At 40.0% G+C, this 27100-nt stretch overlaps 1 protein-coding gene across 3 annotated transcripts in view; it reads left to right on the top strand.

Annotated features, from left to right (window-relative positions):
• DYM (dymeclin) overlaps positions 1–27100 on the top strand; it is a 209911-nt gene that overhangs the window by 73894 nt on the left and 108917 nt on the right. For all 3 annotated transcript variants that reach the window (XM_058823249.1, XM_058823248.1, XM_058823247.1), the window contains exons 9-13: positions 3495–3677; positions 7149–7327; positions 13420–13545; positions 20903–21016; positions 22265–22359. In XM_058823249.1, the coding sequence (XP_058679232.1) occupies positions 3495–3677; positions 7149–7327; positions 13420–13545; positions 20903–21016; positions 22265–22359 (697 nt within the window). The remainder of the gene's footprint in view (positions 1–3494; positions 3678–7148; positions 7328–13419; positions 13546–20902; positions 21017–22264; positions 22360–27100) is intronic.

Below are 27100 nucleotides of genomic sequence, written 5' to 3'. Positions count from 1 at the left end.
CGTGCCATCTTCTCATAATTTCAGAAGAAATTTTTGTCTGTGAGGGTGGGACACCCTGGCACAGGTTTCCGAGAGAAGCTGTGCCTGCCCCATCTCTGAAAGTGTTCCAGACCAGGTTGGATGGGGCTTGGAGCAAACTGAGATAGCAGAACGTGTCCCTGCCCATGGCAGGGGTTAGAATGGGATGAGCTTCAAGGTTTCTTAAGATTCAGGAAGCTGGGAGGGGGCATAGCCAGAATGGCTGACCCAACTGTTGAAGGAATATCCCATATCCTGTCATGCTGAGCTATAAAACTCTGGGGGATGTTGCCCAGGGGTGGGTGGACACTGCTTCAGGGTCTGCAGCAGGTGGTGAGCATCTGCACTGTGCATCACTTCCTCTGTATATTCTTTTATCATTATTATCATCATCATCATCATCATTTTCCCTTCTTTTTTCAGTCCTCTTGAATTTACTTCTCTCAACCCGTGAGTTTTGTGTTTTCTCTCAGTTCTCTTCCTCATCTCACCAGAGAAGAGAGGATGATTGGTTGTGTGGTGTTAAATCACAACAACGTTGAAGAAGCTGTTTTAGGGCTGTGGATTATTGACTTCATCCGACTTACAATTGGGTCCAGAAAGGTAGTATTTGGCACTGTAGAGCCTTTTGAAGATTTTATAAATCTTCAGAAGCAGTGTACCTCATGACGCTGTTTCAGATAATCTACCCTTTCCTTCTTTTTGTAGTTTAGTGGTTTAGTTTTGAGGACTCTCACTTATCTTTACTACCTCCCAGAGATGTAGAAAGCTTTACAAAAACATCTGGAATTTGTATTTCTCTTGTGCTATAGAAAAAGATGACAAGAAGATAGAAGTAAAATTAAAAAAACCCTCAATGTGAAAGAAATCCAGTCTATATGTTGAAGCATTTAGACAAATTTCACTTCATGCCTGTAATGATGCCTGGCAGAACTAGTACTGTTGCAGTCATCTGTGGCTGTCCTGTTGGCTTAAACAAAAATTTTCATGGAATCATGGAATCGTGGAATGATTTGGGTTGGAAGGGATTTCAAGGCTCATCTCATTCCTACCCCTGCAATGAGTGGGGACACCTTCCACTATCCCAGGCTGCTCCAAGCCCTGTCCAACCTGACCTTCATCCCTTTTAAACATGAAATTTTCTTCCTCTTATTCTGTTGTTTTTTTTTTCCCTGTGATGTTCTGAAGAAGCAGAATCTGAAATATTCTGTCCACGCTGTATCAGTGTCTATATTTCTATGTTTTCTGTTAACTTCAGATCTGAAAAGAATATAAAGGAAAGCTTCTAACAGAGCACACATAAATTACTTTGTTTTGTGTGTTAAGGTAAATATAGTCTTGTAATTTTCAAATATGCATAAATATAAAATTAGGTTTAACAAAGTAATATTTCAGATATTGTGAACATACTGCTACACAGACCTAGAAAATTCCTGTTCCTCTGTTGTCCCAGGCTCTTTACCTGTTTAGCATTTTAATGTGATGTTTATGATCAGAAATAATATTTTCCTTTAAAATGTTTTTAACTTGAGTGTGTTGGAAGCATCAGCCAATACTTAGGTCCTAAAGGAATTAGGTGGCCTTGCAGCTGAAAGGAATGTTATGAACCTGTAACATGGGGTTGGCTTTCTGGAGGATTTGCCAACACACAAGAGAGCTTCAGGAGGTTACTTGGGCCACATAATCATGTACAATATCTCTTGGACATCATGACCTTGTTCTCCCTGGTGGAAGATTCAGATTAATCACTGGTGTTTTGGCCATATCCCTCTTTTCCTAACTATTGAGGAAAGATGTAATGGCAGATGACAGCCATAGAGGGATGAGGTAGTAGAAAATGAAAAGCACTAAATTTTAAGAATAGAAATCTGATGAATTTTAGTTTCTTTAGCACGTGATGATAAATGTACAGTTGTTTCAGGGTTTTTAAAAAGTTTCTTTGCGTGTTACCTCTCTGGTTAACCGACTTGAAAAACTTCATGGTCAACATCATTCATTTTGATAAGAACTGTGGGTGAAAAACATGGTGATAAAGGGTTACTAATGTAACATGAAATTTTTGCTAGGAAGGCTGCAATTATAGTACTTTTTATTATAAGAACTCTCTCAAGCTGCTTAACACTGAGTGGCATTAGTCCCCTTGCCTATGACATGGCAGTAATTGTCCTGCAATTGTCCTAATGAGGGAGCACTGGTTTGTTACATAATCTGACTGTATTATGTTTGTTACATAATCTGTATGTATAATTACATGTGAAGAAAAGTACTCATTGGAAGGCTTGAAATCTTGTAGGGCTAAGAGTACTTGAAATTCTTTTAACTGGTTATACTTTAGTATTTTGCATTCAAATGACTTAGAAGTTTTTTACACCTTGAAGCTTGATGACTAGAAGACTGGAAATTAAGTTTTCTTATTTTTTCTCTTTTCTTTAAGAAGCTGTGTTGTATTTAATTTTTGATATAGGCATTAATTAAAAGAGGAAATAAGGATTTACCTTTTTTTAAGTAAAACTTAATATTTTTAACCTGTATAACTCAAAGCTTTGACCTGTTAAATTTGATTAAATGCTTAGTCTCTGTAATAAAATTTCAAGATACACTCAAAAAAATTAACTGCTAGGCAGGCATTTGGTGTGAATCTAATACTGTGTGATTGGGAGTGGCTGCTTCTTATTCCCTTGGAATGAATGTATGAAGAGCCCAGATGTCATAAAACATAGAGGTTTGATCCTTTCCTCTGACTTTGTACTCCAACAATGCTGAGTCTGCAGCATCTCTGTTTCAGTTCTAGTGCTTTTCTTAGTTTTTTCTTGTTCTGTAATACACTCCCATGAGCAGTGGCAAGGGTATAAGGACTAAAGGATTTGCTGGAGAGGGATGAGGGGAGTCCTTTATTCCTCCTCTGATGCTCCTTCTCCTCTAATCAGTATTTGGGCATGTAGCTGGTCATTTGGTTTCACCAACACTGCTGTAATTAGGAACAGGAATTTCAAATGCTGTGGTTTAGTATTGGAGTTAATTGTTTTCAGTGCTGTAAGTGTGAAATGACTCTGCATTTGAGTCCCAATCATCAAAGTTTAAGCAATGTGATAATGAGAGTTTTTTCAAGCAGCTTCAGGGGACATTGCATTTACTTTATACATTATGCCTTATTACTGGAGCTGTAAATGCACAATGTACAATTGTGTAATCAGAGAATGGTTTGACTGGAAGGACCTTAAAGCTCATCCAGTGCCACCCCTGCCATGTGCAGGGACACCTCCCACTGTCCCAGGTTTCTCCAAGCCCTGTCCAGCCTGGCCTTGGATGTTTCCAGGGACTCAGGGGCAGCCACAGCTGCTCTGGGAAACCTCTGTCAGGGCCTGCCCACCCTCACAGAGAAGGATTTTGTTCCAATATCTAATCTAAACCTACACTCTAAAATAGCCTTGTTTATTAAAATATGACCAAACCTGTTATTGTTGTTTTCTCTGCAGCTGGCCTGTGGACCGTGTTCACGCTGGGTGGGGTGGGCAGCAAAGCATCGGCACAGGTGGAGCAGTGCTCTCCTCTGGCCAGCCAGAGCCTGCTGCTGCTGCTGGTACTGGCCAACCTGACTGACTCTCCAGACACCCCAAACCCCTACAGACAAGCCATCATGTCCTTCAAGAACACACAAGGTTTGTATCTGTTCTTACTTCTGAGCCTGAGCTGATGAAGTGGAGTTTTAAGACGCTGTGATTGCTTAGAGCTTCTCTTTCCAAGATTTGTTGTCCTTCCAGCACAGCCATGGAAGAGCAGTAATAACACATTTTTATCAGGGAGTTTTGAGGTGGAGTTCCTCAGCTGCTGGGACTTTGTGATGGGGGCAGAAGGAGGATACTTTATTCTTCTGACTTGAGAAATACTAGAAAGCTTCATAGTCCTGGTCCAGTTTACTTCCTGGACTGGAAGTTTTTGAAGATTTCTGCTGATGATGATACTGTGACTCTATACTTTCATAAAATATACATAAAACTAACCTATAAGTAGATTGATTATCCAAGAACCTGCAGGAGTCCCCTAAAAATTTGTAGCACTTTTTGTTCTGGAGTCATGGTCCTTAGAGAGAAGGTAAATAAATAAACTGGTGCCTGGGTTTGCTGACTGTATTCTTTTATTTCAAATGTAAGAAAAAACGTTTAACATAAACACTTCCATGAGTTTTGTATGTATGAGAGGTTTCAGAGGTTTGTTTTGGTGCTTGTCTGGGTTTTGAGAAGGCAGGATCCCGTCTTGTGTCAGGTAACTGCAGGTGCCATGTGGCACTGACTCACAGAGGGTCTTATTTGAACCCAGGAATGCCCTAACACAGCTTGTGCTATCTAGAGAGTTCAGTATGCGGCCTGTGCCTTTGGAAATGCCCTCCAAGTCCAGCCATTCCCCAGCACCGCCAAGGCCACCACTACCCCTTGTCCCCATGTGCCACATCCACGCGGCTTTTAAATCCCTGCGGGCATGGGGACTCCACCATTTTCCATGTGTACTTTATCCACATCTAAATCTCTGAACCTGAGCCATGTGGTTTTACCTTTCAGTGGCTTTGTGCAGGTTGGCACTGTGCACAGGGCTCAGGAGCTGTGTGACAACCTGTGAAGCCACAGTAATATCCTGAGTTATGCACTTTCTTCTGGGGAGTTTTTGTATTCCTTTGTCCATTAAGTTTTAACCAGGTTGAGCTCTAAATTAATTCACCATTACCTATGAAAATTTATTGGGTTGTGAAGGGGGAGGATTGTTCTCATAAGAAGAATTCTGAGTCCTAACATGCTTCTTTGATTTATTGGATACCATTTACAGGTGATTGAGATCAAATTGTTGATAAAGTTTTTGTTTTGTTCTGTCTTTAAACCGCAAGCTTTCTTTAATGTTGTATTTTGGTTGACTTTGTTTCATGCCACCAGTAGCCAGTAATGTATTTCATTAAAGCGCGCTATACATACATCATTATAAAATTTTGAAATAATTTATTTTGTGTCAAATGTAGCATGAAAAGCTATATTTTCTCCACATGTGTGTGTTGATGGAATGACTTATTGTTTCCCAGAAACTTGTTCCTGCTAGCAATACTCATAATTGAGCTTAAATTTGATTTCTGTGAACATTCTAAGGGGTTTGTAAGAGGAAAGTAATGTGGAAAAAAAGAAGCTGGTTGCAGTAATAATATATACTATAAAAGGAAAATTGGCATTTTTAAAAAATAAATTCTATAATTTAATTGGGACAAAACGAGAAGAATTCAGGATGGGGGTTTTTTGTTCATGGTCTAGAATAGTTTAATTTTTCTGTTGATCAGCTTACTGTTCTGCAGAATAATACAGGATATGCTAGTGTTGCTGGTAAGTTTCTTTTTCTGTTTAGATTTTTATTTTACTGGACTTTTTAGTATCCTTTAATAAAACTGATAGTGAAATGCTATAAATCCCAGTGGCGCAGCTTAAACGTTCACGGAAGTGAAGCTGCAAAGCCAAGGGAAGCTTCTCAGCTAATGACCTGTGGCACCAAGGACTGAATTGTTCTGGTTTTGCTGTCTACATCCATGTTTTCCTCCTGAAGGGAAATTCCTGCCCAAAGCAGGAAGATTTTAATCCAGCTGCTCCATAGTCATGGTCAGTAGTTGAGGAAGGCCAGGTTGGAGTCTCTCCGACGCCCGCGGGTGCGTGGGTTTGGGACCGGCAGGGTTTCCATCGCCGTGGGGCTGCGTCTCCGTGTGGTTCCCAGCTCCTGCAGGCAGGGGTTCTGTTTGCTCCAGGGCCTCCTGCTGCCTCCAGCTCAATGGCTGGAGCTGTCCCCCCTTGCCCTGGCCAAGAGGAGTGATGGCTCCCCAGCACGCTGTCTGCTGGGCCCCACAAAACCAATGGCAGCCAGGGCTCCTGCAGGGCTTCTGCAGCAATTCCAAGCACTTTTTCCATCCAAAATGCTGGGTGGAAATGTTGTTCAAAATACATGACGACTGCCATGCTCTTCTGTGTTGAAAGCTACTTAGCAAACTTCAATAGGAATATGGTCTTAAAATCATAGAACCATAGTGTGGTTTGAGTTGGAAGGGACCTTCAGGATCACCCAGTTTCAACTCTCTTGCCTTGGGCATGGGCACCTTCCACTATCCCAGCTTGCTCCAAGCCCTGTCCAACCTGGCCTTGGACACTGCCAGGGATCCAGGGACAGCCACAGCTTCTCTGGGAAACCTGTGCCAGGGCCTCATCAGCCTCACAGGGAAGAATTTCTTCCTGATCTCTTATCTAAATGTCTTTTCTTTCAGTTTAAAACCCTTCCCCCTCATCCTATGGCTATTTGCCCATATAAAAATTGTCTCACTCTCTACCTTCTTCAAAAGCCCCCTGTAAGTACTAGCTTTTTCTGTTTCCATGGGGAATTTCTAAACCTTAGGTATCTGTGCAGATGGATGTTTTTGTTGAGGCTGGTAAAGGTTCTGTGAACAGAAATCTGTTTATTTTCACTTCCAGCCGTGGCACAGAATGTATTGTGATTATGAACAAACTGCTGTTACTTTGAGGGATGTCAGACAATGTGATGTGATGTTTTACATCAGTTAACTCACCAAACTCTCCACCACACACCTCTAAAGTCCTGACACCTACCTTTCACTGAGATATCACAGTAATCTTGACCTATGCACATCCACCCTTTATACCAAAAGAGGGATGGATGGGAGACACTCTGCCTTAATGGCAGAGAACTGAACCTGTAAGGTTGATGTGCAGGGTTTGTTAGTTAATCACTGGTATATTGTTTCCAGAGAAGACTTTGTATCTGCCCCCTTGAAACAGCTCCTGGGATCACATTCCTTCTTAGCAGTGGAAGTGGGACGGAGGAACAAAATTGTTTCATGAAAAAGGATGAATGTTTTGTGCAGGTACTGGGGTCTTACTGAGGCTTGTATGGGAGGACAATCTCAGCTTTTTGGCACAACTGAATCTTTATGAGACTCTATTATGGTTTATGACCATTGGTAATAAGAATCATGGGTGATTTTTGTTTCCTCCTTTCTGTGGTGTATTAAATATTTCCCCCAGTGATTTTGTAAAATTAACAAATAACTGAATGATAAATGTATTTGTTAAAGACTTTATTTTATTTCTTTATTTCAGATAACACTGCTTTTTCGTCATCAAATCCACACGCTTTCCAGATTAACTTTAACAGTTTATACACAGCTTTATGTGATCAGCAGAAATCTGATCAAGCCACTCTTCTCCTATACATGCTTCTGCACCAGAACAGCAACATGCGCACCTACGTGTTGGCACGGACAGACATAGAGAATCTGGTGAGTCTTGCTCTGCCTCCTTTATTCTCCTCACCAGGGATTGTCCCTGTGAACTTGGGTCTCACCAGCTGCCAGGGACCTCTGTTCTGCAGTGGGAGCAATAGGTTCTGGATCACTCATTTGCCAGTTCTAGCTCACTTAAGCGTTTTTGTTACATCATCTCAGGAGTGTGCTGCTGAGCATGTCACTGCAGTCAAGGGTGGTACTGCTAACGCTACAAGACCATCTTGGATTCCCTCTTTCTCTGTGCCACTATCATGACCCAGGTCAAACCTGCCCACTACTGATCATTGTGTAGAGAAACTGGTAGCAGATATCATTCCATTCATTATTTTATTTATTGCTTTTGGATATTCAGGCCAAAAAGTTGCACAAGCTGTCTCTGTGCTTTCAGGAGTAATAGCTAACAAAATGAGCTGTGACTGGACTAACATGCCAAATGTCTTACAGGGTTGACCTAAGACTGAAACTCCTCAAGGAGCAGCTCACAGATTTTATAGAAATACAACTGTAGTGCCTTTTAGCTGCTTAAATAGGATTGTGGTTAATGGCCAATATAACAGACACCTGGTATGGTTTTGTAGGTTATAAATTAGCTTATGCTCCCCACTTTAGTAATGTCACAAACCACTTTAACAAATCTTACTTATTAAAAAGCATTCCTTTAATAAGATAATGGCTGTCTAGGGGAATTGGTAACAGAATAGAGGACCCTTTCCATTTTAATATTTGAAATCTTGCCAGGTAATTAGATCCCTTGCCTGTTTGATGGCAGATATGGAGTGAGTTTGGTTTCAGTCCAAGTCCCAGCAGATGTATTGCTAAAATCAGAGTTGATAGACGCCACTGTTGGCAAACTGGGGTGAGATGGTGATGCTGAATTGATTCAAGACTGAACTCCTGTGTCCATGGCAGATTATGTAGGCAAGGGCTGAGTCATTTCACATGAATTCTGTGAACAAATGGCCACGTATAATTCTTGGGGCTGCTAGTGTGTGATTTGACAAGTTAACAGCTGCTAACTGTAACAATTTGCTGTATCTTTAGACTCACAGCATATACTAGAATGGTTTGGGTTGGAAGGGACCTTAAAGCCCATCTTGTTCCAGGCCCTTGCATGTGCAGGGATGCCTTCCACTATCCCAGGTTGCTCTAGACAAGTGTGTGCATTGTTTCATAATTATGGTGTCTGATACACTGTAAAGCTTCCAGAAAAACAGTGTGGTGCATCTGTCAAAATAAGTCAAGATGCAGGTACTCTGATACTCTGCAGTGCAGGATATTTTCATATATTATCACCTAAAAAAAAATAGTCAGAAAATCCCAGAAATTATCAGCAACTTTAAACACTTCTTGGGAAAAGCTGGAAAAATTCAGAAAAGCATCACTGAAAAGTCAACAGTATGTTTTTGTGAGTATTTTAATTTTTTTTTTCAGTACCAATATTTGAGACTTCTCTTAATTTGCTCTTCATGCTGCTTCTTTGTGATCTCTACTGACAAGTAACTGACATCTTTGTTCAATCCTCTTTTTTCTATTGGGCCAGTAGATAAGGATAAGCAGCAGCCAACTGACAAGAGCAGTTTTAATTGCTCAGTAAGGCAGGCTGAGCCAGACCAAAAAGAATTGGGAGGGCTGGGAGGAGTAGTGGACGAAGAAATCGTGATCTCCTAACTACAGTCCTGTGGTGAAAAAGGATAATTCAGTCTTAGAGCTGATAATGAGATAAAGGGACTTGAGGGACTGGAGCTGGCTTCCCTGTGTGGCAAGAGTGGTGCTGATACACTGTGCACTATTCTGGTGTTGTACTTCCAGACTGTACTTCCAATAGTCTGTAACTAAAAATAGTTACAGACTATTGAAAAATGGATCCCTGTTGAGAAACATGGGAGTTTTTTTTGCTTTAAAGTTAGCAATAACACTGTGAGAGGGCTAGGAAGGTAACTCTAGCTGGTCAGAGAAGAGCTTGGGGAACCTTGGGATGTGTATGTGCCTTCATAAAGGGAAATCCTTCAAAAAACAGGAGTCTCTGCTTATGGAGAGGGATGGTAAGAATTAAAGCCTGGAGGTTTGATTCCCACTATTCAGAGATATGGGAGGAAAACAGTAAGGTCATTAATCCAGAGTCAAAATGATCTTTGAATGGGGGTGAAGGACTTTTTAGAGGCATGTGGTGTAAATCAGTGGCCTCTTTGTGCAGAGGCAGTTGGATGAATGGCGTATAAGCTACATAGGTGCTGTGTGAGAGATCACGTCCACAGGCAGCTCAGAGTTCATTCTAAACTTTAGGGGGTTTTGCAGGTTCTTCCTGTTTCACTGCACTCAGTGCATCCCATATGTTGTGTTTTCCCCTGTTTCAATTTTTCTCCCTTTCTGTGCCCAGGAAGCATCACCAGAAGGTGCTCTGTAACATTTCATAAGGATTTTTTGAAATGTGTCTCTGCTCTTTTTCAACTTTAGTGTAACTTGTAAGTTAAAGTTTGTTTTTCTTAGCTGGTATAACAGATACTGTCTCAGCTCACTTCCTCATTTGTATGATTCTCCCTCTGCCAGTTACAGCTAAATACCTTCACCCTCTGTTGGACTTCATGTTTTATTGTTAATAAAGAACCTTTTTTTGCTTTTAATATAATTCTGCTTGGCAAAATGATTAGGATCTTTATGTGTCCTTCTTTACTTCATTTTTTAAAATAACTGAATAAATATCTGATGTTAGAGAAGTTTACATCTAGTATTGGGCATTCCTTTTGAAAGTGCTTGCAGGGATCCTCCAGAAAGTGGTGGGACAGATGAAATAGAGGGCAGCTAGCACATTTTTTGATAAGCATAGCGTTCTGGTCTGTGGATGGGAGTCTGTCAAGCCTTCTGTTTGAAAGAGCAATGAGCACCAGTATTGCAAGTAAATATACCAGTTAGATTTCTGCGTGTAAGAAATGAGCCATTTGATGTGTTTTCTTTGGCTGCTGAATGGAGATTTTGTTGCTGTTCAACATCATTGGAATGAAATAACATACATGGTGATGTATTTATATCAGCTGATGCTACAGCAATATTTTTTCCTGTTGTATAAATTTGTCTTAAGCAGGTTGCTGCTTGTATTTTGTTGAGTACTAAAGACAATCTATTTTTAAACTTTACTGGGAAAACCAACCTTGGACTGGATATAGCACCTGCAATTTTCAGTCTTTGTTTTTACCTGCACTTGTTTTGGGGATTAAAAGTAACTTTTTAATGGTGGCTGTTTCTTGCCACCATTAAAAGCTGCTCCTGAGGAGGAGAGTTAGTAGTGATACAGTAGAGGTGGTGTGATGGCTGTGAGAAAAGGGTCAGCAATACAAAAGAAGTCGTGGCTCTCTTCTCAATATAAGGTTGGATAAAACCATTACGTAAGAAGATAGGTATAAAAGTTTTAATGTATGCATGCAGCACACAAGTATAGAAATGTATTTTGGTTGAAAGTCTAGATAAATTTTAATATAATTAAAATATTAACTGAGAGGATTCTTCTCTTTTGGAGGAATCTGTCTCTTCCAGAATCCTGCTGGACTCCTTCCAGGCATCTCTCAGATTCTTTGAATTCTTTTAGAGACCTGAGACCCAGGTTTCAGACCCAGACTTCTTCAAGGAAACTACCTAAAAGTCTTCCTCTTTTGAAGAAAACTGTCTCATCCAGGTTCCACCCAAGACTCCTCTTCCCCAGAGTATTTAAAATTTTTAATTTTCATATGATTAGAATTTTAATTGAATCTTTATTGTAACTTTTTAATAGAAGTGGTTGCTTGTTAAGTTGTTTTTGTTTTGAGAACAGTAATACTTGTCCTAAAGATGTGTGTGCACTTCAGCAATCAGTATACAAAGGAAGAAGTGTTGTGAGGAGGAAGGATTATGAAAAGTGTACAAATTGATTCTGGTTCCATCCAGAAATGGCACATAGGAGAGAATTAGGTTGCTATATGCCTCCCTGAGTTTTGTCCAGTGTGTAGATGGCACAGAGACTGAAAGAGGAGTGGAAAGGGAAATGTGGCCAAAGGAGTGGAGGTTTTGGAAGCAGCAGAGGTTTTTTTGGGGCAGGAGGACTGATTGCCATGGTCTGGAGTGCCAGACTACTCTTCAGTAGCAAGTGTGGAGCTTTAGTCACAGCACTTTGACATATTGGCTTGTAGGGGAATGGCTGCAATGTCTCAGTATCATGTATTTTTAAATGTAGTTTGTAGCCACACACTTGTAGGACTTGGAGCACTTGAGAACATGAATGGACTTTTTCAGTTACAATTAGTATTAATATGTGTAGACAGAGGGGATATTTTGAGCTATTCTGAAGGAGTATGTTTTACCAGAGTGGTTTGTATGGTTTGACACAACCAGACTGAGTCACAATTATCTTTAAAGGTCCCTTCCAACTCAAACCATCCTGTGCTTCCATCTGGGATCTGTCTGGAAAACTAAGTTGTTCCAATGGTTACCTTCAGCAAGGCTTTTGTTGTTCTCACTGCAAAGTTGTAAATGCAATTCTTCATTAGTTTTATGTTGCTTCCAGCTCTATCCAGCTTATTTTAATAACTCTTGGACCTGGAAATGACAGAGCTTTTACAGTGCAAAGCTACATGCAAGTGTTGGAGATGGAAACAATTTGAATGGTGGACCAACACATGATGTTTGTCTCTCTCTCTCCCCATCCAACAAAAAGGGCAATTTTTTTGTCTATGTGCTAATTAGAAGTTCTAGGAAAACCTTGTCTTTACTCAAGACTGATATTCAGAAAACACAAAGATGATACTCTAGTTTCCAGTGGGGAGAGAGGTTTCTGAAAGATCCTTTGAAACGGCAAGGGAAGGATGTTTGCAACATGTAATTTTAAAAAAATATTTTATTTTAATATTGATTTGATGTTAATAAAGATGTTACTGTAAGCATATTCTCCTTAGCTTCTGTTGTCATCTTCTCTTGACCTTGACCAAAGCATGTGTCAAAAGGTTTTGTGGCCTGCAGTATTCAGAGCAATCTCATTTCATTCTAATAAAAACTGCTTTAGTATGTCCCAACTGCTTCGAGGATGGTTAACTGTAACAGAACATTTTGGTAACTTCAGAGCCTTGTGAAGCACTTGGTGTCCTGGCTGCTCACCAGAATAGGTTTCACATGATTCATCCAGCTGCCTTTGGCCTGTTTTGAAAAACAGCAAATTTTTAGGTGTCTAGAAGCTTCTTGGAACTGAGGGCTTTCTCCAGTTCCTTTTTCCAGGGCTTTTTTTGTGATTTCGGCCTATTTCTGCAGCCCAGGGAAGCCACGTTGTACTGAGCCAGTAGAAAGCTAATTTTCATTTGGTAGAGAGACAATGTTTGCATCTGGATTAACTTTAGACTAGCATTCAGGTATGCTTGCTGTTGCAATGAAATCTCATTTTCATTATTATTGCAAGGCTTTGGCTTAAGCTGTTCATCCTGGTGGAAATGTTGCAAGACCTTGGGCTGAACTCTAATCATAATGATCAGTCAGTTCTCTTTGGCTGCATATTATCTAAAATTGGAAAAACAGGCCTCTTCTAGTCTTAACCAAACCCAAACTGGGTTTTTTTTCCTGGTATTGTCTTTACACACCAAAATGGAGTTTACTTTCATGTCTCAAAATGCCTCTGTTCACCTCAGCTTTGATGTGCTTGGCTAGGTTTGATGAGGAAAGGCTTTTCAGAAGAGGCTTGTGGTAGCACAGATGGGTAGACACAACTGTTTTCCTGCTTGGACTGGTGAAAATCTTGTTTAACAATTCTCTTCTCCCTGTAGTGGAGAGAGGAGGACTGAAGCGTTTGGAGGTTATGGTAACTGCTATGGCTGGGAATCTCATTTATTAGGGATTGAAATTCCATTTCTGACCACAAGAAAACACTTGTTTAGGCTCTCTTGTGAGACAGAATGAAGCAGATGGAAGGTGTTTGGACACTGTATGTCGCTGCTCAGGGGCAGTTGTTTCCAGAGGGAGGAGTTGGTAAGAATTGTCAAGGGCAGGGCAATACATGGGATCTTTAGAGCCTCCTCTGTTTAGTGTCTGAGGTATTTGAAGACTAAACTGATACACCCATTTTTCCTTCCCTAAAGGTTCTGCCAATTCTTGAAATCCTGTATCACGTTGAAGAAAGGAATTCACACCATGTTTACATGGCCCTTATCATTTTGCTGATCCTCACAGAGGATGATGGCTTCAACCGATCCATTCATGAAGTGGTGAGTTGCTGTTTTGGTAAATAATCCTTCGGCTCTAAAAATAATCTGAATATTTACTTCTAAGAAGATACATGGGCAAATCTGTTCCCTCAGCAGAGGCTGTATGAGTTCATCCAAATTTGATGGCATACACATCTTTCTTTTGTAAGAAGAAGGAACCTGAAGACTGCTTTCAAAACTTTTTCCAAGTGAAATGAACAAACACACTCCCTCCTGTAGAGAAACTGCTGCAAATATCTCTTTCTCTGTCTTTTTTGGTGTTCCCTGTTACAAATTAGCCTAGTAATAGCTGGGCAGGCTGCCTCAAAGGTGCTGAATGTTTGCCATGGAAGTGGAGGGCCTAGAAGAGGAAAAAAAACAGGAAACCTTTTTTATTTTTTATTTCTCTTGAAAAACTTAGCTTAACTAGTGTGATGCAGCCTTTAGCTGGAGTTGTATTTTCCATACTAAATGTTACTTCCTTACTTGGCACTTCTTTTTCTGTCTCTCTGTTACATTAATTTCTATTTTATGTTGTCAATATAGCAGGAGCCAAATTTTTACTAGCTTTGATGGACCTTGACCATCTGTGCAGGAGAATACCTTGGACAATTATGTCCTAGTTTCCCAGCTTCTACAGCTATGATACTACATGAGATATTTGCACTGATTTAATTTAATTTTTTGACTGAGACACAGAAATTGTCTTTTGGGGAAATTATTATCTTTGTGAATTATTTGTGAAATTATTGAAATGCAAAGTGCTGAAAGCAAGTTTCAAGGTTCCTAAACAGAAATTTCTCCCAGGTGAATTTCCAGACTTACAGTATTTTTTCTCTGAAATTCCATATTGTTTAGTACAGCTTGTGTGTAGAAAGCAGGAAGAGATGATTTTAATGCAGTTTCCTGGGAATACTTTTTTGGAAGCAGCTTTTAGGAGCACCTATAGTAACCATACAGATGACTGGAATATTTTCTTGAAACTTTTTCCTGCCTTCAACTTTGTGTGCCTTGAACCTGTACATGTGCACCAGAGGTGTATGTGTGATGTGTATTTTTAGGCTCTGTGTCACAGAGACATTTATCCTCTCTCATAAACTGGGTTTGTGTAGAGTTGGAATTCAGCAGGCAAGGTGTTATTCCTGCCTCAGTCTCTTCCCCTCTCACTCTTTGTTCATTTTAGAGGCTTTACACAATACACAAATTCAATAAGTCTTTCAATAAATTCCTTACTGGATGAGTAAAAGTGGAAGTTTTCCCTAAAATTCCTTAATGAGAATCCAGCTGTGGAATGAAAACATAAATCAAGTTTTCTTGTCTGGTTTATCCTGCCTCTCAGCTCACCCTGCCAACAGAATTGTAGTGTTTGCTTGCAATGTGGATATTGGTTTACTACTTGTATCTTAATAAAAACACAAATCCCACCTTGTTCCTTTAACCCTGCACTGATCTTTTTTTCAGTCGTGATTTTGCTTCTGCCATTTTCTTCACAGTTTTTTTTGATTTGACTTCAGATGTTCAATAACTGCTTCTTTCCTCTGTGGTTGTGTTTTCCTGCCCCGTGGTGCCTGGTTCCATTTGTTAATAGCGCTGTGAGTCCAGAGTTTTGCTGGATTTGGTTCTTAGGTGGATAATGAGAGGTGGCTGAGAGGTGCTGCAGGCCTGTGTATGTGAGCTTCTCCTACACATTCCTACAGATCCAAAGGAGGGAAATAAGTGTAAGGGGGAAAAAAAGTTTCAAAGTCATACTTACAAATGCATTCTCCTCACCCATGTCTTTGAATTAATTAAATTGATGTTTTCAGGTATGAATGAGCAAGTTACTGCTCAAAAACTCTATGAAATTAGTCTCATACTTGCTTAGATATCCACATCTCCTAAAGCCTAAGAGGGTATTATAGGTCTGCAAAATGGTAGGAGTCAGAAAATCTGTGTAGGCTTTTCTGTAAAATGTAAGCATCTAGCATCAGTTTCATAAACCTCATTCATGGAAGTACATACCAGATTTTAGCAGTTACAGCAGAACTTTTTTATTCCCTCCATCACCTGGGTAAAAGATGAAGAAAAAAGAATGTGCTGTATTTTAGATCAACCTGTTTTTCTCTCTGCTGTGTATGCTGTGTACTGTTCTTATAAGAGCCATGACTGTGCAGTTCATTTATAGGCTATTTTCCTTTGTGGCATTCAACCCACATTTATTTATTGATTTTTAGGATTAATTTTAGTGAGCAAAGTTTTATAAATCTGGTGATTATACCAACTGGTAAGGAGCTCAGGAAACCACAGAAACTCTTTTTGACTGCTGTAGGATGCTGAAGCATTTTTTATTTAAAATGGATGTGGTCTTAACTGCCTGGAAAATATGATCCAAATCATAGGTCCTGTCCCTGCAATTGGTTTAATGCAGTGGGGTCACTGTAACCACACAGAACTCAATTTCTTTCACTAATAATAACAATAATTATAATAGCAGAGTAAACAAGTAAATGTAAGAATTCCCCAGAGGGACAAGTATTGGTGATCTTCTGTCTCTGATTTATGAAATTCTAAATAAAATTACATCATACATCAAAATAACATCATAAGGTATTTTAATAACATCATAAGGTATTTTATGTAGCAGTAACCTTATTGTGCTACTGTAGCACTTTATGCTGTAGTAAATGGTGATACACTGTGTTTATTTTTAGTGTGTCAGAAAATATCTCATGAGTAAAGTTGTGGGAAACTGAGGATCTCACTGCTTGGTGTATGTAAAACTGAGCTCCTGCTCTTTGCATCTTTGCAGTTTGTGCTCCCTAAATTGGAACTATGCAAGAGCCTGGTATTCAAAAGAATAATCAATCATCAAAACATTTTAATTTATTTTAAAATTATTCTTGCAATACCACCTCAGGGAGTAAGCCTTTTCTTTCTTTACCTTTTTAAGTGTTAACTTGCAAACCAATGAGATTGGTCAGTGGAGGCACTGGTTCCCGGTAAAGGATTTTGAAATTTAAGGTATTTTCATGCTTCATGCCTCTAAAACCCAGAATGGATGGTGGTGGTTGCTGCTGTTGTTTTTGAAATAGCCATTTCAGCTCAGGTTGCTTTCCCCAGTGTAGAGGAGAGCTAACAGGTTCTGGTATGTAACTTTGTAACTGTGGATTAATATGTATTTTTTAAGAGTATATTTCAAGGACTAGTTATCTCAGTAACTACCTTTTTTTTCCCCAGGCTGATATTTTCAGAGTTTCAAGGAAGGTTTCACTGAAGGTTTCTGGGGTGAGACTGGAGCATTAACATGCCTTTGTCCATGCTTTCAGCTGACAACGTGTTACTTAATGAGCGCTGGTAACTTCATGTTTTGCATTAGGAATCTGAAATTTGGCAGGTGGCCTTTGTGCCAGGGCTCTGCTGCTGATAATATGACTAAATGTGACCAAATTATCAGTCTCTGGGCACAGGGAGCAGTCTGTTTCCATCTGCGCAGCAGGGACGCAGCCGGAGGTGGCCTGACGTCTGTGGAAACTGAATATTCTCATTTTGCTGCTCCCAGAGCCATCTGGGCTGTGTGCATCCTCCTGTGCCCAGGGATCACGTTATCAGCTGAGATAGGCAGGGACGAGCTGCAGCTTGTGCAAGTGCAGCTCCCAGCTCCCGTGGGACAGGACTGTGCTCCCAGGGACATTTCTGCTGCTGCTTGGCAGGGCTTGAAACCACACAGAACCCTTTGGCTTGGAAAAGCCCTGCAAGGCCATTGAGTCCAAGCATTCCCCCAGCACTGCCAAGGCCACCAATGACTCAAGTCCCCAAATGCCACCTCTACGTCTTGAGGAAAATGTGTGAGAATGGGAGCCCTGATGTGACAGCAGTTGGGAGAAATTTGAAACAGGCTGGGACTGGCTGTGCATGGAACATGGGATGAGTGCAGTAGAGGAGAGGGACAAGAGTTAAACAAGAAGTAGGTAAGATTTTGGGATGCTGAGAAGAGAGGTGAATAAAGAGGCAGGATAGGAGCGGTGACAAAAAGCTGAGGAAGGTGAAGTCAGGCTTCTTTTTGATGAGAGACTGGGATGGGCAGGGTAGGACAAAGGAGAGTAGCTTCACCCTGACAGAAGACAGGATTAGATGGGATATTGGGAGGGAATTGCTGTCTGGGAGAGTGGGCAGGCCCTGGCCCAAGGTGCCCAGAGCAGCTGTGGCTGCCCCTGGATCCCTGGAAGTGTTCAAGGCCAGGTTGGACAGGGCTTGGAGCAGCCTGGGATAGTGGAAGGTGGGTTGAGCTGTAAAGTCCTTTCTAACACAAACCATTCCATGGTTCTGTGATGATAAGGTGTGGGTAGGGGGAGTGGAAGCAGGTAAAAGAAAGAGCTGAGAAGGAATGGGGTCTGGGAGGGCGAGGAGGCAGGAATAAGCTACAGGGAGGGACAACAGGAAGGGTGATGGCTTCTATATACAACAGAGATCCATGGTGGATGAGAACGATGTGTCTGGAGATCTTTGAGGGCCCAAGGTACTACTTGAGACTACTTAACTTGTCCCAGTCCCCTTCCTCTTATCCCATTGGGACACCATGGGGGAGAGAGCGCACGATGGAATCTGCTCTCAGTTCCAGCATAGAGTGAATCATGAACTTCCACTTTGGTTGGTGAAGTGCAGGGATGTGCCCCACAAAATAGCAACAAACAGGGTGGGAGGAAGCATAAGGATTATTTATTTGTGGGAGGAGGTTGCTTTGCTATTTCACTCATAAATCAGAGACTAGAAAAATTAACTTACTAGAAATTTAATAAGTTAAGTTGATGGTTTTTTGGCCAGAATAAGTGTATTTTGTCTAAGAGGGAAAAAAACCCCAAACCTAAACTCTTGGGTATCATTTCAGAGCAGATTGAGTGAAATTAGTTATTCAATAATCATCAGGAAATACATCCCTTTATGTACTATTGGTTTGAATTTACATTGTGTATCATGTCAAAACAAATAGTACTTTATACTACCCATTGCTGTATTTTTTAAAAGGTCTGTTACATTTTCAATAAGCATTTAAAAGTCAGGAAATTAAATGTGCAACCACAGCTTATCCCTGCTATATTTATGTATTACTGAGAGTAACCATTATTTAATGATCATATACTGTATTCTTCATATAACAATATGTTTTTCGTTTGGAAGGTTTCAATGCTGAGCTTCAGATATTTGAGCTTGAGATACTTGCTTGAGATACTTGTCAAAGTGGTTAATTTATTTCTTTATATAAAATCTTCTCTTGAGAACAGGTATATTCACATAGTCATAAATAAGCTGTTATTAAGAAATTTAATTAAGGCAACCAGGATGGATGTCTACACTTACATTAGCATTTTGCATTTGTGAGGTAACCCATGAACTTGCTGTATCTTACCATATGTTTATTCTTAGCAGCCTTGGGATGATCAAGTTCTCCACTAGCAGAATATCTTCTTGCAGTTCGTACGTGCGAGTCATTAATTACTTACACTAGCAGCTTTTAGAATTTTCAGCTGCCTTTTTTTGTGAAAATATTTTGCTTTGTCTTTCAGGCATTTCCTGTTAATCATCAATGTTGTTCATCCCAACTAGTTGTCCTTGTTTACTGAAACTCCTTGGATGACTTGTTTTCATTTATACCATGATCACTTTGTTTTAAAATAATATTAGTAACTTGCTATAACCAGAAATTATATTGGTTTCTGCATCCACTCATTGCCTGCTATTTGTGGAAAACTTTCTTGTAGTGATTTCATGTTTCCTATTTGTTCCTCAGCCTTGACCATTCTCTCCTTAAATACCTCTCAAGTCTTTCTGTTTTCCCCTTATTCTGGTTTTTTGATCCTTTTAGCAAAAGGTGTTTCCTACACCTCAGCCTGTACCTGGGGATGTTTTGTCACCCTTGCCATAAAATAGTGTTTTCCCCATCTGTAGGTTACAGTCACTGGCTTCATTTTAGCTTCCTTGTGGGAAATAGGAAGGTGCTGACAAAGATCCAGGTACTGGGCAGCATGTGAAAAAGGAGATGCTTTTAAAAAAAATTTTTAAATTTATTTCAAAGATCTCAATTTTTATTTTGTCTCTTCATATATAATAAAAAATATTTTTATATCTCAAACTTTAGGCTTACCAATAAACATGAATCATAGTAAGAATGCTGTTTCAAATGTCTCTTGTACTGTGAAAGAGCTTCCAGAGGTACAGACTCACAGAATGGTTTGGCTTGGAAGAGACCTTAAAGTTCATCTCGGGGTTCCACCCCCTGCCATGGGCAGGGACACCTTCCTCTATCCCAAGGTGCTCCAAGCCCCATCCAGCCTGGCCTGGGACACTGCCAGGGATCCAGGGGCAGCCACAGCTGCTCTGGGCACCCTGGGCCAGGGCCTGCCCACCCTCCCAGCCAGCAATTCCTAATTCCCAATGTGCCAAAATCTGTGCCTGCCCTCTGGCAGTGGGAGCCATTGCCTGTGTCCTGTCTCTCCAATCCCTCTGCAGCTCTCCTGCAGTCTCTCTTCTCTCTCTCAAGTTACACAGGGCAATAGCTTTGTGTGCAGTAGTCCTTGTTAAACATATTTATGTTTTGACCGGGAATAACCCTGAATTTATAGAGGATCTTTTCCATGTTTTTAGGACAGTTCCTGTTGAGTCATTTTTACCAGTCCTTCAAGGCAGGGTGTTGGGTACATGTGTTTCCTCCATGTAGGTTGGCTGGCTACAAGGAAAGAGTGGATTGATTCTCCTTCTGCAGTAAACTTGGAAATGGTGATTAACTTCACCCACCCTGATAGTGGAGGGCAGTGAAAAACATGAAGATCTTAATCTAGCTGATGACTTTCTCATAGTCTTAGGGGAAGAGACTTCATAATTTTCAAGGGAAATGCTTCAGTGTGAAGCCAACACACTGTTGATCTGCCCCCGACATTCAGTGTGTGTGCTCTTGCCCATCAGTCAGAGCTCCTGTGTGCTGCCTCTTGCCCAGCCAGTGATGAGGGAAAATGACAAGGCTTTGGCAGAATTATTCAGGTGTCTTGGGTGTAAATGGAGACTTCATAAAGTGTCAAGGGTAAAGATGAGTATATAAGTGTGGTGGCACAGGGCATAGAAATTAACAAATGCCAAATGTAATCATCTTTCTACACTTGCTATATTTCCATATGACTTAAAGTTGATGAGATCTACTAGGTGATAATGCTGCAGAGGTCTGACTTTTTTTTGTTGTTGTTGTTAATTTTGTTCTAATTATGCTTTGTAGTACAAAAATTAAGTAACATTTGAGACTGGAAACAAGTTTTCGTGTCTTAAGGAATTTGAGACTCCAGACAGTTTCCTATCTTCTTATTCAGACCTAGGTGCTGAAGAGCCTTTTTGTTTTAATTTTTTCTCTTTGCAGATACTGAAAAACATTACTTGGTATGCTGAGCGTGTCCTAACAGAGATCTCACTTGGGAGTCTTCTGATACTGGTTGTGATAAGAACCATCCAGTTCAACATGACACGGACAAGGGTAAGAGTTGTGTTGAGCACTTGTGAATTCCTAACCTCAGCAGCTTGAATTCAATTTCAAACAGGGGGCGGGATTTTGTTAATTCTATTGCATCCAGTTGTCATCTGGTTTTGCAGAAAGGAAGAAAATAGATCAGCTGTGTTAACTAAGTGTTTGTGAACTTGAAACACAATTTCTGTGTTGTCTTCCAGTTCATTGAGAATGGTTCTCTAAAGACCTTCATTCAGGCATCAAGCCCATCTTCAGTTGAGAAGAAAGAGTTCTTTAGTTTCAGGAGAAGTGATTCCTTATAGGCTGTTTATCTCTCTGAATGACTTAAAAGTAGGAATTTCAGGTCTATTTATTGTTAGTTTTTTAGGAAGTGTGTCAGGGACTAGGCCTGAAGACCTCTTTGAGCTCTGGCAAAGCAAAACTGCTTTAATTTCAGAGCCTTATAGCCTAGATTGATTTTGTGCATTTTTCAATGCACAATAGGTTTTTTATCTTTTTTGCAAATGCAAACATAGTATCATGCATTTCTGAATATTTTCAACAATCCAAGGCGCAGAATTTATTACACAAAACCTTTAATACATTTTAACTGCAAAAATTAAGGATGTTACTTAAATGATAAAAAGAATTGGAAGGAATAATAACAAATTTGGCATATATTTGGAATATTTAGAATCTGTTTTGTTATGTAAATTAATATTTTAGACTTGAATAGGGAAATAAATCCCCTTTGGATTGGATAAGCAGACAAGTTTCATTCTGTGAGAACCCTTGACTTTGAAAGGGCATCAGATAAATGCTTATCTGGCCAAATGGTTTCAGGGATGCTGAAATGGGGACCAGTGCTCTGAAGTAAGGTATGATTGTCCCTTACTTCAAAGTTGTGAAGTAGAAAGTTTTAGGATAAGACTACAAAAGGGACAGAGAGAAAGGTAAAGAGGAAGAAAATGTCTGTGTGTATATGTTACAGGTGTGGTGCGACTGTAAATGAACATTGAAAGACAAATGCAAACATACCTATACATATATGTATGTATACACTCTGAAATTTGTATGGAATCACTCTTTTATAAGCCTGATATTTTAAGAAAGCATGTTCAAACCTCACCGAGTATATACGCTTTGCATTTCTTCCCGTACTTTAAAAACAACATACATTACTCAGTCTTTTGAATTACTCCTACCAGAGGTGTCAATGCATATCCAACCAACAGTTTGATGTGTTGGTTTTTTTATCTTTCCTCTTCTTTCTAACAGGACAAATACCTTCACACAAATTGTCTGGCAGCCTTAGCAAATATGTCGGCACAGTTCCGCTCGCTTCATCAGTATGCTGCTCAGAGGATCATCAGGTAAATATAAAAACCCTGCTGGAAAAATCATCTCTGCTGAAACTCTGGAGTAGAGAAGCTTGAATTTTGTATGCCTTAGTAGTACAGAAACATTAATTTTATATGCCTTTGTAGATACCTATGAACTAAACAGCAGAAATGATAACTGAGTCACTAAATAATCCCAGAATAAGTCTTAATAGCTCTATATTTGAACCTGCTCTGAATGGACAGTAAAAATACTAGTTTCTCTGAGAAACTTCTGCTTTTTCATCCTCTTAACAGAACAGCTCAATATCTGCCTTCAAAACAGAAGGTTTTCAGGGGTTTATTTTAATTGCAAATTCAGTCATGTATTCAGTTATTATAAAAATTCACTGAGTGGTGGTTCTCAAGTGCTACACAACATGGATTCTCTATTTATTTTTTCCTGCATATTTGGCAAAAGGTCTATTTTTAAAATCAGACATAATTAAATGATCATTTTGTGACAATACCCTGCAAATATGGGCAATAAAGCCTAAATCTATGTTTTCCAAATGATTAAGTTTATTATCCTGTATAGTAGTCAATAGTCAGTATCTGCTCTGGTTGTAAAACAAGGCCAGAACTTTGAAGAAGCAGATATTGAAGTTGGTCCTTCTTATTGTGTTTCTGTGCTGCAGAGCACATTGTAAAGGCAGGTAACCCTGTGCCAGGCATCCCTCTCATCTTGGCAGCTAGCCCTGCTCCACGCTCCAAGGGAAACTAGGAAGGTCCTTTTTTATGTGATCTGGAATAAATTGTTACAGGGCTTGTCAGGTACAGACTGCGTGCCAAAAATAATAATTGTGTACCTGTACACTTTGTCAAGGACTGGGTTAACATGACATACAGCTTGTTCTTAAGGATTTAATTCTCTCCAAGACACTTCTCCTTTGAAAATGGTTGGTGGTATAAGGAGGACAGGTTACCAATGAATGCATTGTGTTGGTGCCTTTCACCTGCCTTACACTTGCCCTCTTTTCATACCCTTGGCAGAAGTAAAGAGGGTTCAGAGTTTGAAATGGAGCTCTTTTCCCCTTATTTGCCACAGACATTGTCTTAAATATTTGCTGTGCTCATTTCTCAAATCATAGACTTGAAGTCTGAATTTTCCAAGCCTTTTAAATGTTCTGAAATCAGAGATCCTGGTGTGGTGTGAGATACAATTCTCTGACTCTCAAAAACTTGGTCTGGTTCTTACTGTGATACTTCATTTGCCACTTCAGAGCTTGGTCCTAGAATCCTGGGTTCTGATTTTGTTCTGTTTTATTCTATGGCTGTTTCTGCAGCCCAAAGTGAGATGTGTCCTTCTGAGTATATTAGGGGCAGGAAGCAGTTACTTGCTAGTGTCAAGACCCAAGAATTTCACTTTCACTCATTTCATACAGCTTTTTATTAGGATCCTCTAATGTTTGAGAGCCTTATTCCTAATGTCTCTCAATCTGAATAGTTACAACATAACTTTAACAATGCTGCTTGATTTTTAGATGTGATATTCTTATTGGAAGCAGACAAGACTTGTTCTGCTGCTTGACGCTGATGAATGCAGAAAGAAGGCAAGGGGGTGAATGGCAGAAAATAGGGAAGGGAGATTCTGTCAGAGTGGAAGATCATTGAGTCCAGCTGTTGTAGTTCCCATCCCTGGAGGTGTTTAGAAGCCATGAGGCACTTGGGGACATTGGTGGTGGCCTTGGGCCGTGCTGGGGGAATGGTTGGACTCAATGGTCATCAAGAGCTTTTCCAACCTAAATGGTTCTATAGTTCTATTCTGTGATTCTGTAAATTAGTCTGAGATCTCAGTGCATTTGGAGAATTGTAGACATGTTAGTCTGGTAGGACAGCAGAGAGAAGGATGCTGGCTATCCCAGCCATTGGGTGCTGGCAGAGTTGGAGCTGTATTGTTCTGCCTGGAAGTAATGTAAGGGTTAGTAGAGAAAATGGTCATCCTCATCAGCTGACAAGCAAACCAAAGGCAATAAGATCTCTATTATGTATACTATGACATTCTTAAATAGTCCAAAGGCATTCCTTGCTGTTGGTTTTAAGCTTCTGTCTTATTGTAGCCGGGCACTCATATTATTATAAGTGGAAATTGTAATGAAGGAGGTGACTTTAGATTTGAAACAGAACCAGCAAGAACAAGAGGAGTATTAGGGAAAGAGGATCTTATTCTGGAATTAGAAAACTGTACATCTGGACAGTAGGGAAAAATGACCACCAAGGCTGGAATTTAATTTGTCGCTGTGATCATGATTGCTTGTAAATCAAAAGACATGACTTTAAAAATGTATTAAAATCTGTTGTAAAGTGTCCTGTGGGAGTAGGACATGAGCAGGCTGGAAGGAAGAGCCAGTTCCAGGAGCAGCCTGTCTCCTGTTAGACTTTACTGCATTTTCTTCTCAGAAACTTTACAGCCTTGGGCTCCTTGGCAGGTTTAATCACGATGGAGGGGGTATTTTGAGCTGATTTCCTCTCAAAATACACTAGATTTGCTATGAAGTTTCAGTTACCAAGAAAAGCAGTAAAAATACATGTACTTCTTAAGGGGCTAGTATTTAAATCATATATGGTTCTTCCTTTTTCTGCCTTAAGAAGTCTGTTATTCACAATTAGTAAATTTTGCCAGCAGTGATGGACCCAGCTTTGTTTCATGATGACAAAGCAGAATATATATATGTTTATGCTCCTATTCTGCTTCACCGTCAGAGTACAAGCATCTTAATCAGAAAGCGTTTTCTGTGAAGGAAAAACAAAATAGTATTTATATAACATGAAGTATTTCAGGGTATAGGTTTCTAAATTAAGTAGCTCTGAAACACTTAAAATCTGCTTAGCAATACAACTGAATAGACAGTAAAAATTTAAACCTCACCAGATGCTCTAATGACTCCTTCCTTAATGTGAGAATTAATTCCATTTCCACACAGGCTTTTTCCTAATCCTATTCTGAGCGGAGACAGCCAATTGTTTTTAATTCTGAAGACTATTTTCTGTGAAAGAATGAGCTGGGAATATTCATGTTGTGCACTTAAGAGCTCAGTAAAATACAACTTCATAATGTTGGGTAATTTGTATCACGTTTCAGCAAAGCATGAAAATTGTCTGATTTGTATAAATCTATCACAAGCAGCTGCTGGAAGTTAAAAATAGAAGTAATAGATGTTTCCTAGTAAGATCTAGGGTTCTCTTAGTGTTGGATGTCCTCTGTTGTAGATTGCCCTGACTTTGAAATCCTTGCCTTCTCTGATCCCTGTATGGGCCATTCACTGAGGAGTTGGACTCTTAAGGTCCTTGTGGGTCCCTTCTAGCTCAGAATATTTTGAGATTCTCTATGCACTGCTACCATGGGTTTGTATTTAATTACTCAGAGCTTTTTTATCAGCAGATTGCTGAGGGTGGTACTGCACTGCACTGTGGAGTGCTGCTGTCTGTAGTATCTTAAAGTTATATTTAAATGTACCTGCATAGTAGAGCGAGTATTCAGTTTGTCACTCAGCACTGCAAGTCAGTTTGCATTGATTCCTTTAACCTATTTGGCAACAGGTTTCATTCATGATATCTGGCTTTTCTGCAGCTTGCCTGACTGCTGTAGTATATGTAACACTTGGAGGGTCTTCCGCAAATCAGCTGTGTTCTGGCATCTCCTCTCCATGTCATTCTAATAAAATTAGTGACAAGAAAAGGGCTGATCACTTCAGGCAAATGCTTTTCCTGCAGCTTCATGCTTTGGAATGTTTCTGTTTCCTAAGCAGGCATATGCCACTAGAGGTTGCCATGCACCTCACTAATTAGACGTGGACTTTTAACATCAAATGATTTCATGGGGTTAGAAACACCATCCAGTTTTCCATTTGTTCTACATGACCACCACAGCTGCTCATGTGCAGGGCTATGTGAGACATTAAGAATTCTGTTGTTGCACTTGTGTTGATTTCTTTAGTAGTGACAGAGGTTTCAGTGAGATTCAGGGAATGACATGAGGAAAGAGGTTTGTGTAAATTCTCCTGATGCTGGTAGGAGTCAAATGGTGTGTGCTTTAAGGGGCACAGATCAGAGACATGTGTAACTTGTGCATGTTGTGGGATGCAGTAGGTTGTGCTTGAGTGTCATCACAGCCCTGCTGTACCTGCTTGGAGAGCAAAGTTGGAAGCCTGTGTACCAGCTGTAAACATTGTTTATTTCTTTTTTAAAATAAGTTGTGAGGGATGTCCTTAAACATCAATGCTTGTAAAGTCTGACTGCATTGCTGTAGTTCCTCAAATCCGAGAGGAGGATGAAGCCCTGAATGCCCTTTTTACTCTTCAGTAAAAAAAAAGTCTTCATCTTTTTGTAGGGTTGATTGTGTTTCTTAAGCTACTGTGAAAATTGCTACCCTTGATGATACATACTGGTGTATTTGAGAAGTTTCAGCTCCCCAACCAAACCATTTATTTGCTTTATGGTTTTCTATGTTAGTAATTTAATTTCTTTGGTATGGTTTCCTCTTACAGAAGTCTGATGGGATTTTCCTGAACAAAAATGTTTATGACTGTTGTTTAGGAAAAAGAGTACAGGATGTTACTTTAAACAGTGCTTTTAAAGCCCTGTTTATGCTGAACTGAAAATTGTCTTTAAGCTGTAATGTGTGAGTTTCTAGAGGAACAATGAATTGCTACTGCAGCTTATTTCATACGATCCCAGAATAGTTTCAGTGGGAATGGACCCTAAAGCCTATCTCATTCCACCTTCCATTCCATGG

This window comes from Ammospiza caudacuta, chromosome Z (assembly GCF_027887145.1).
Source record: "Ammospiza caudacuta isolate bAmmCau1 chromosome Z, bAmmCau1.pri, whole genome shotgun sequence".
Lineage (NCBI taxonomy): Eukaryota > Metazoa > Chordata > Aves > Passeriformes > Passerellidae > Ammospiza > Ammospiza caudacuta.
Note: the sequence above shows the minus strand (reverse complement) of the source record. Positions and strands in the feature narration are given on the sequence as shown.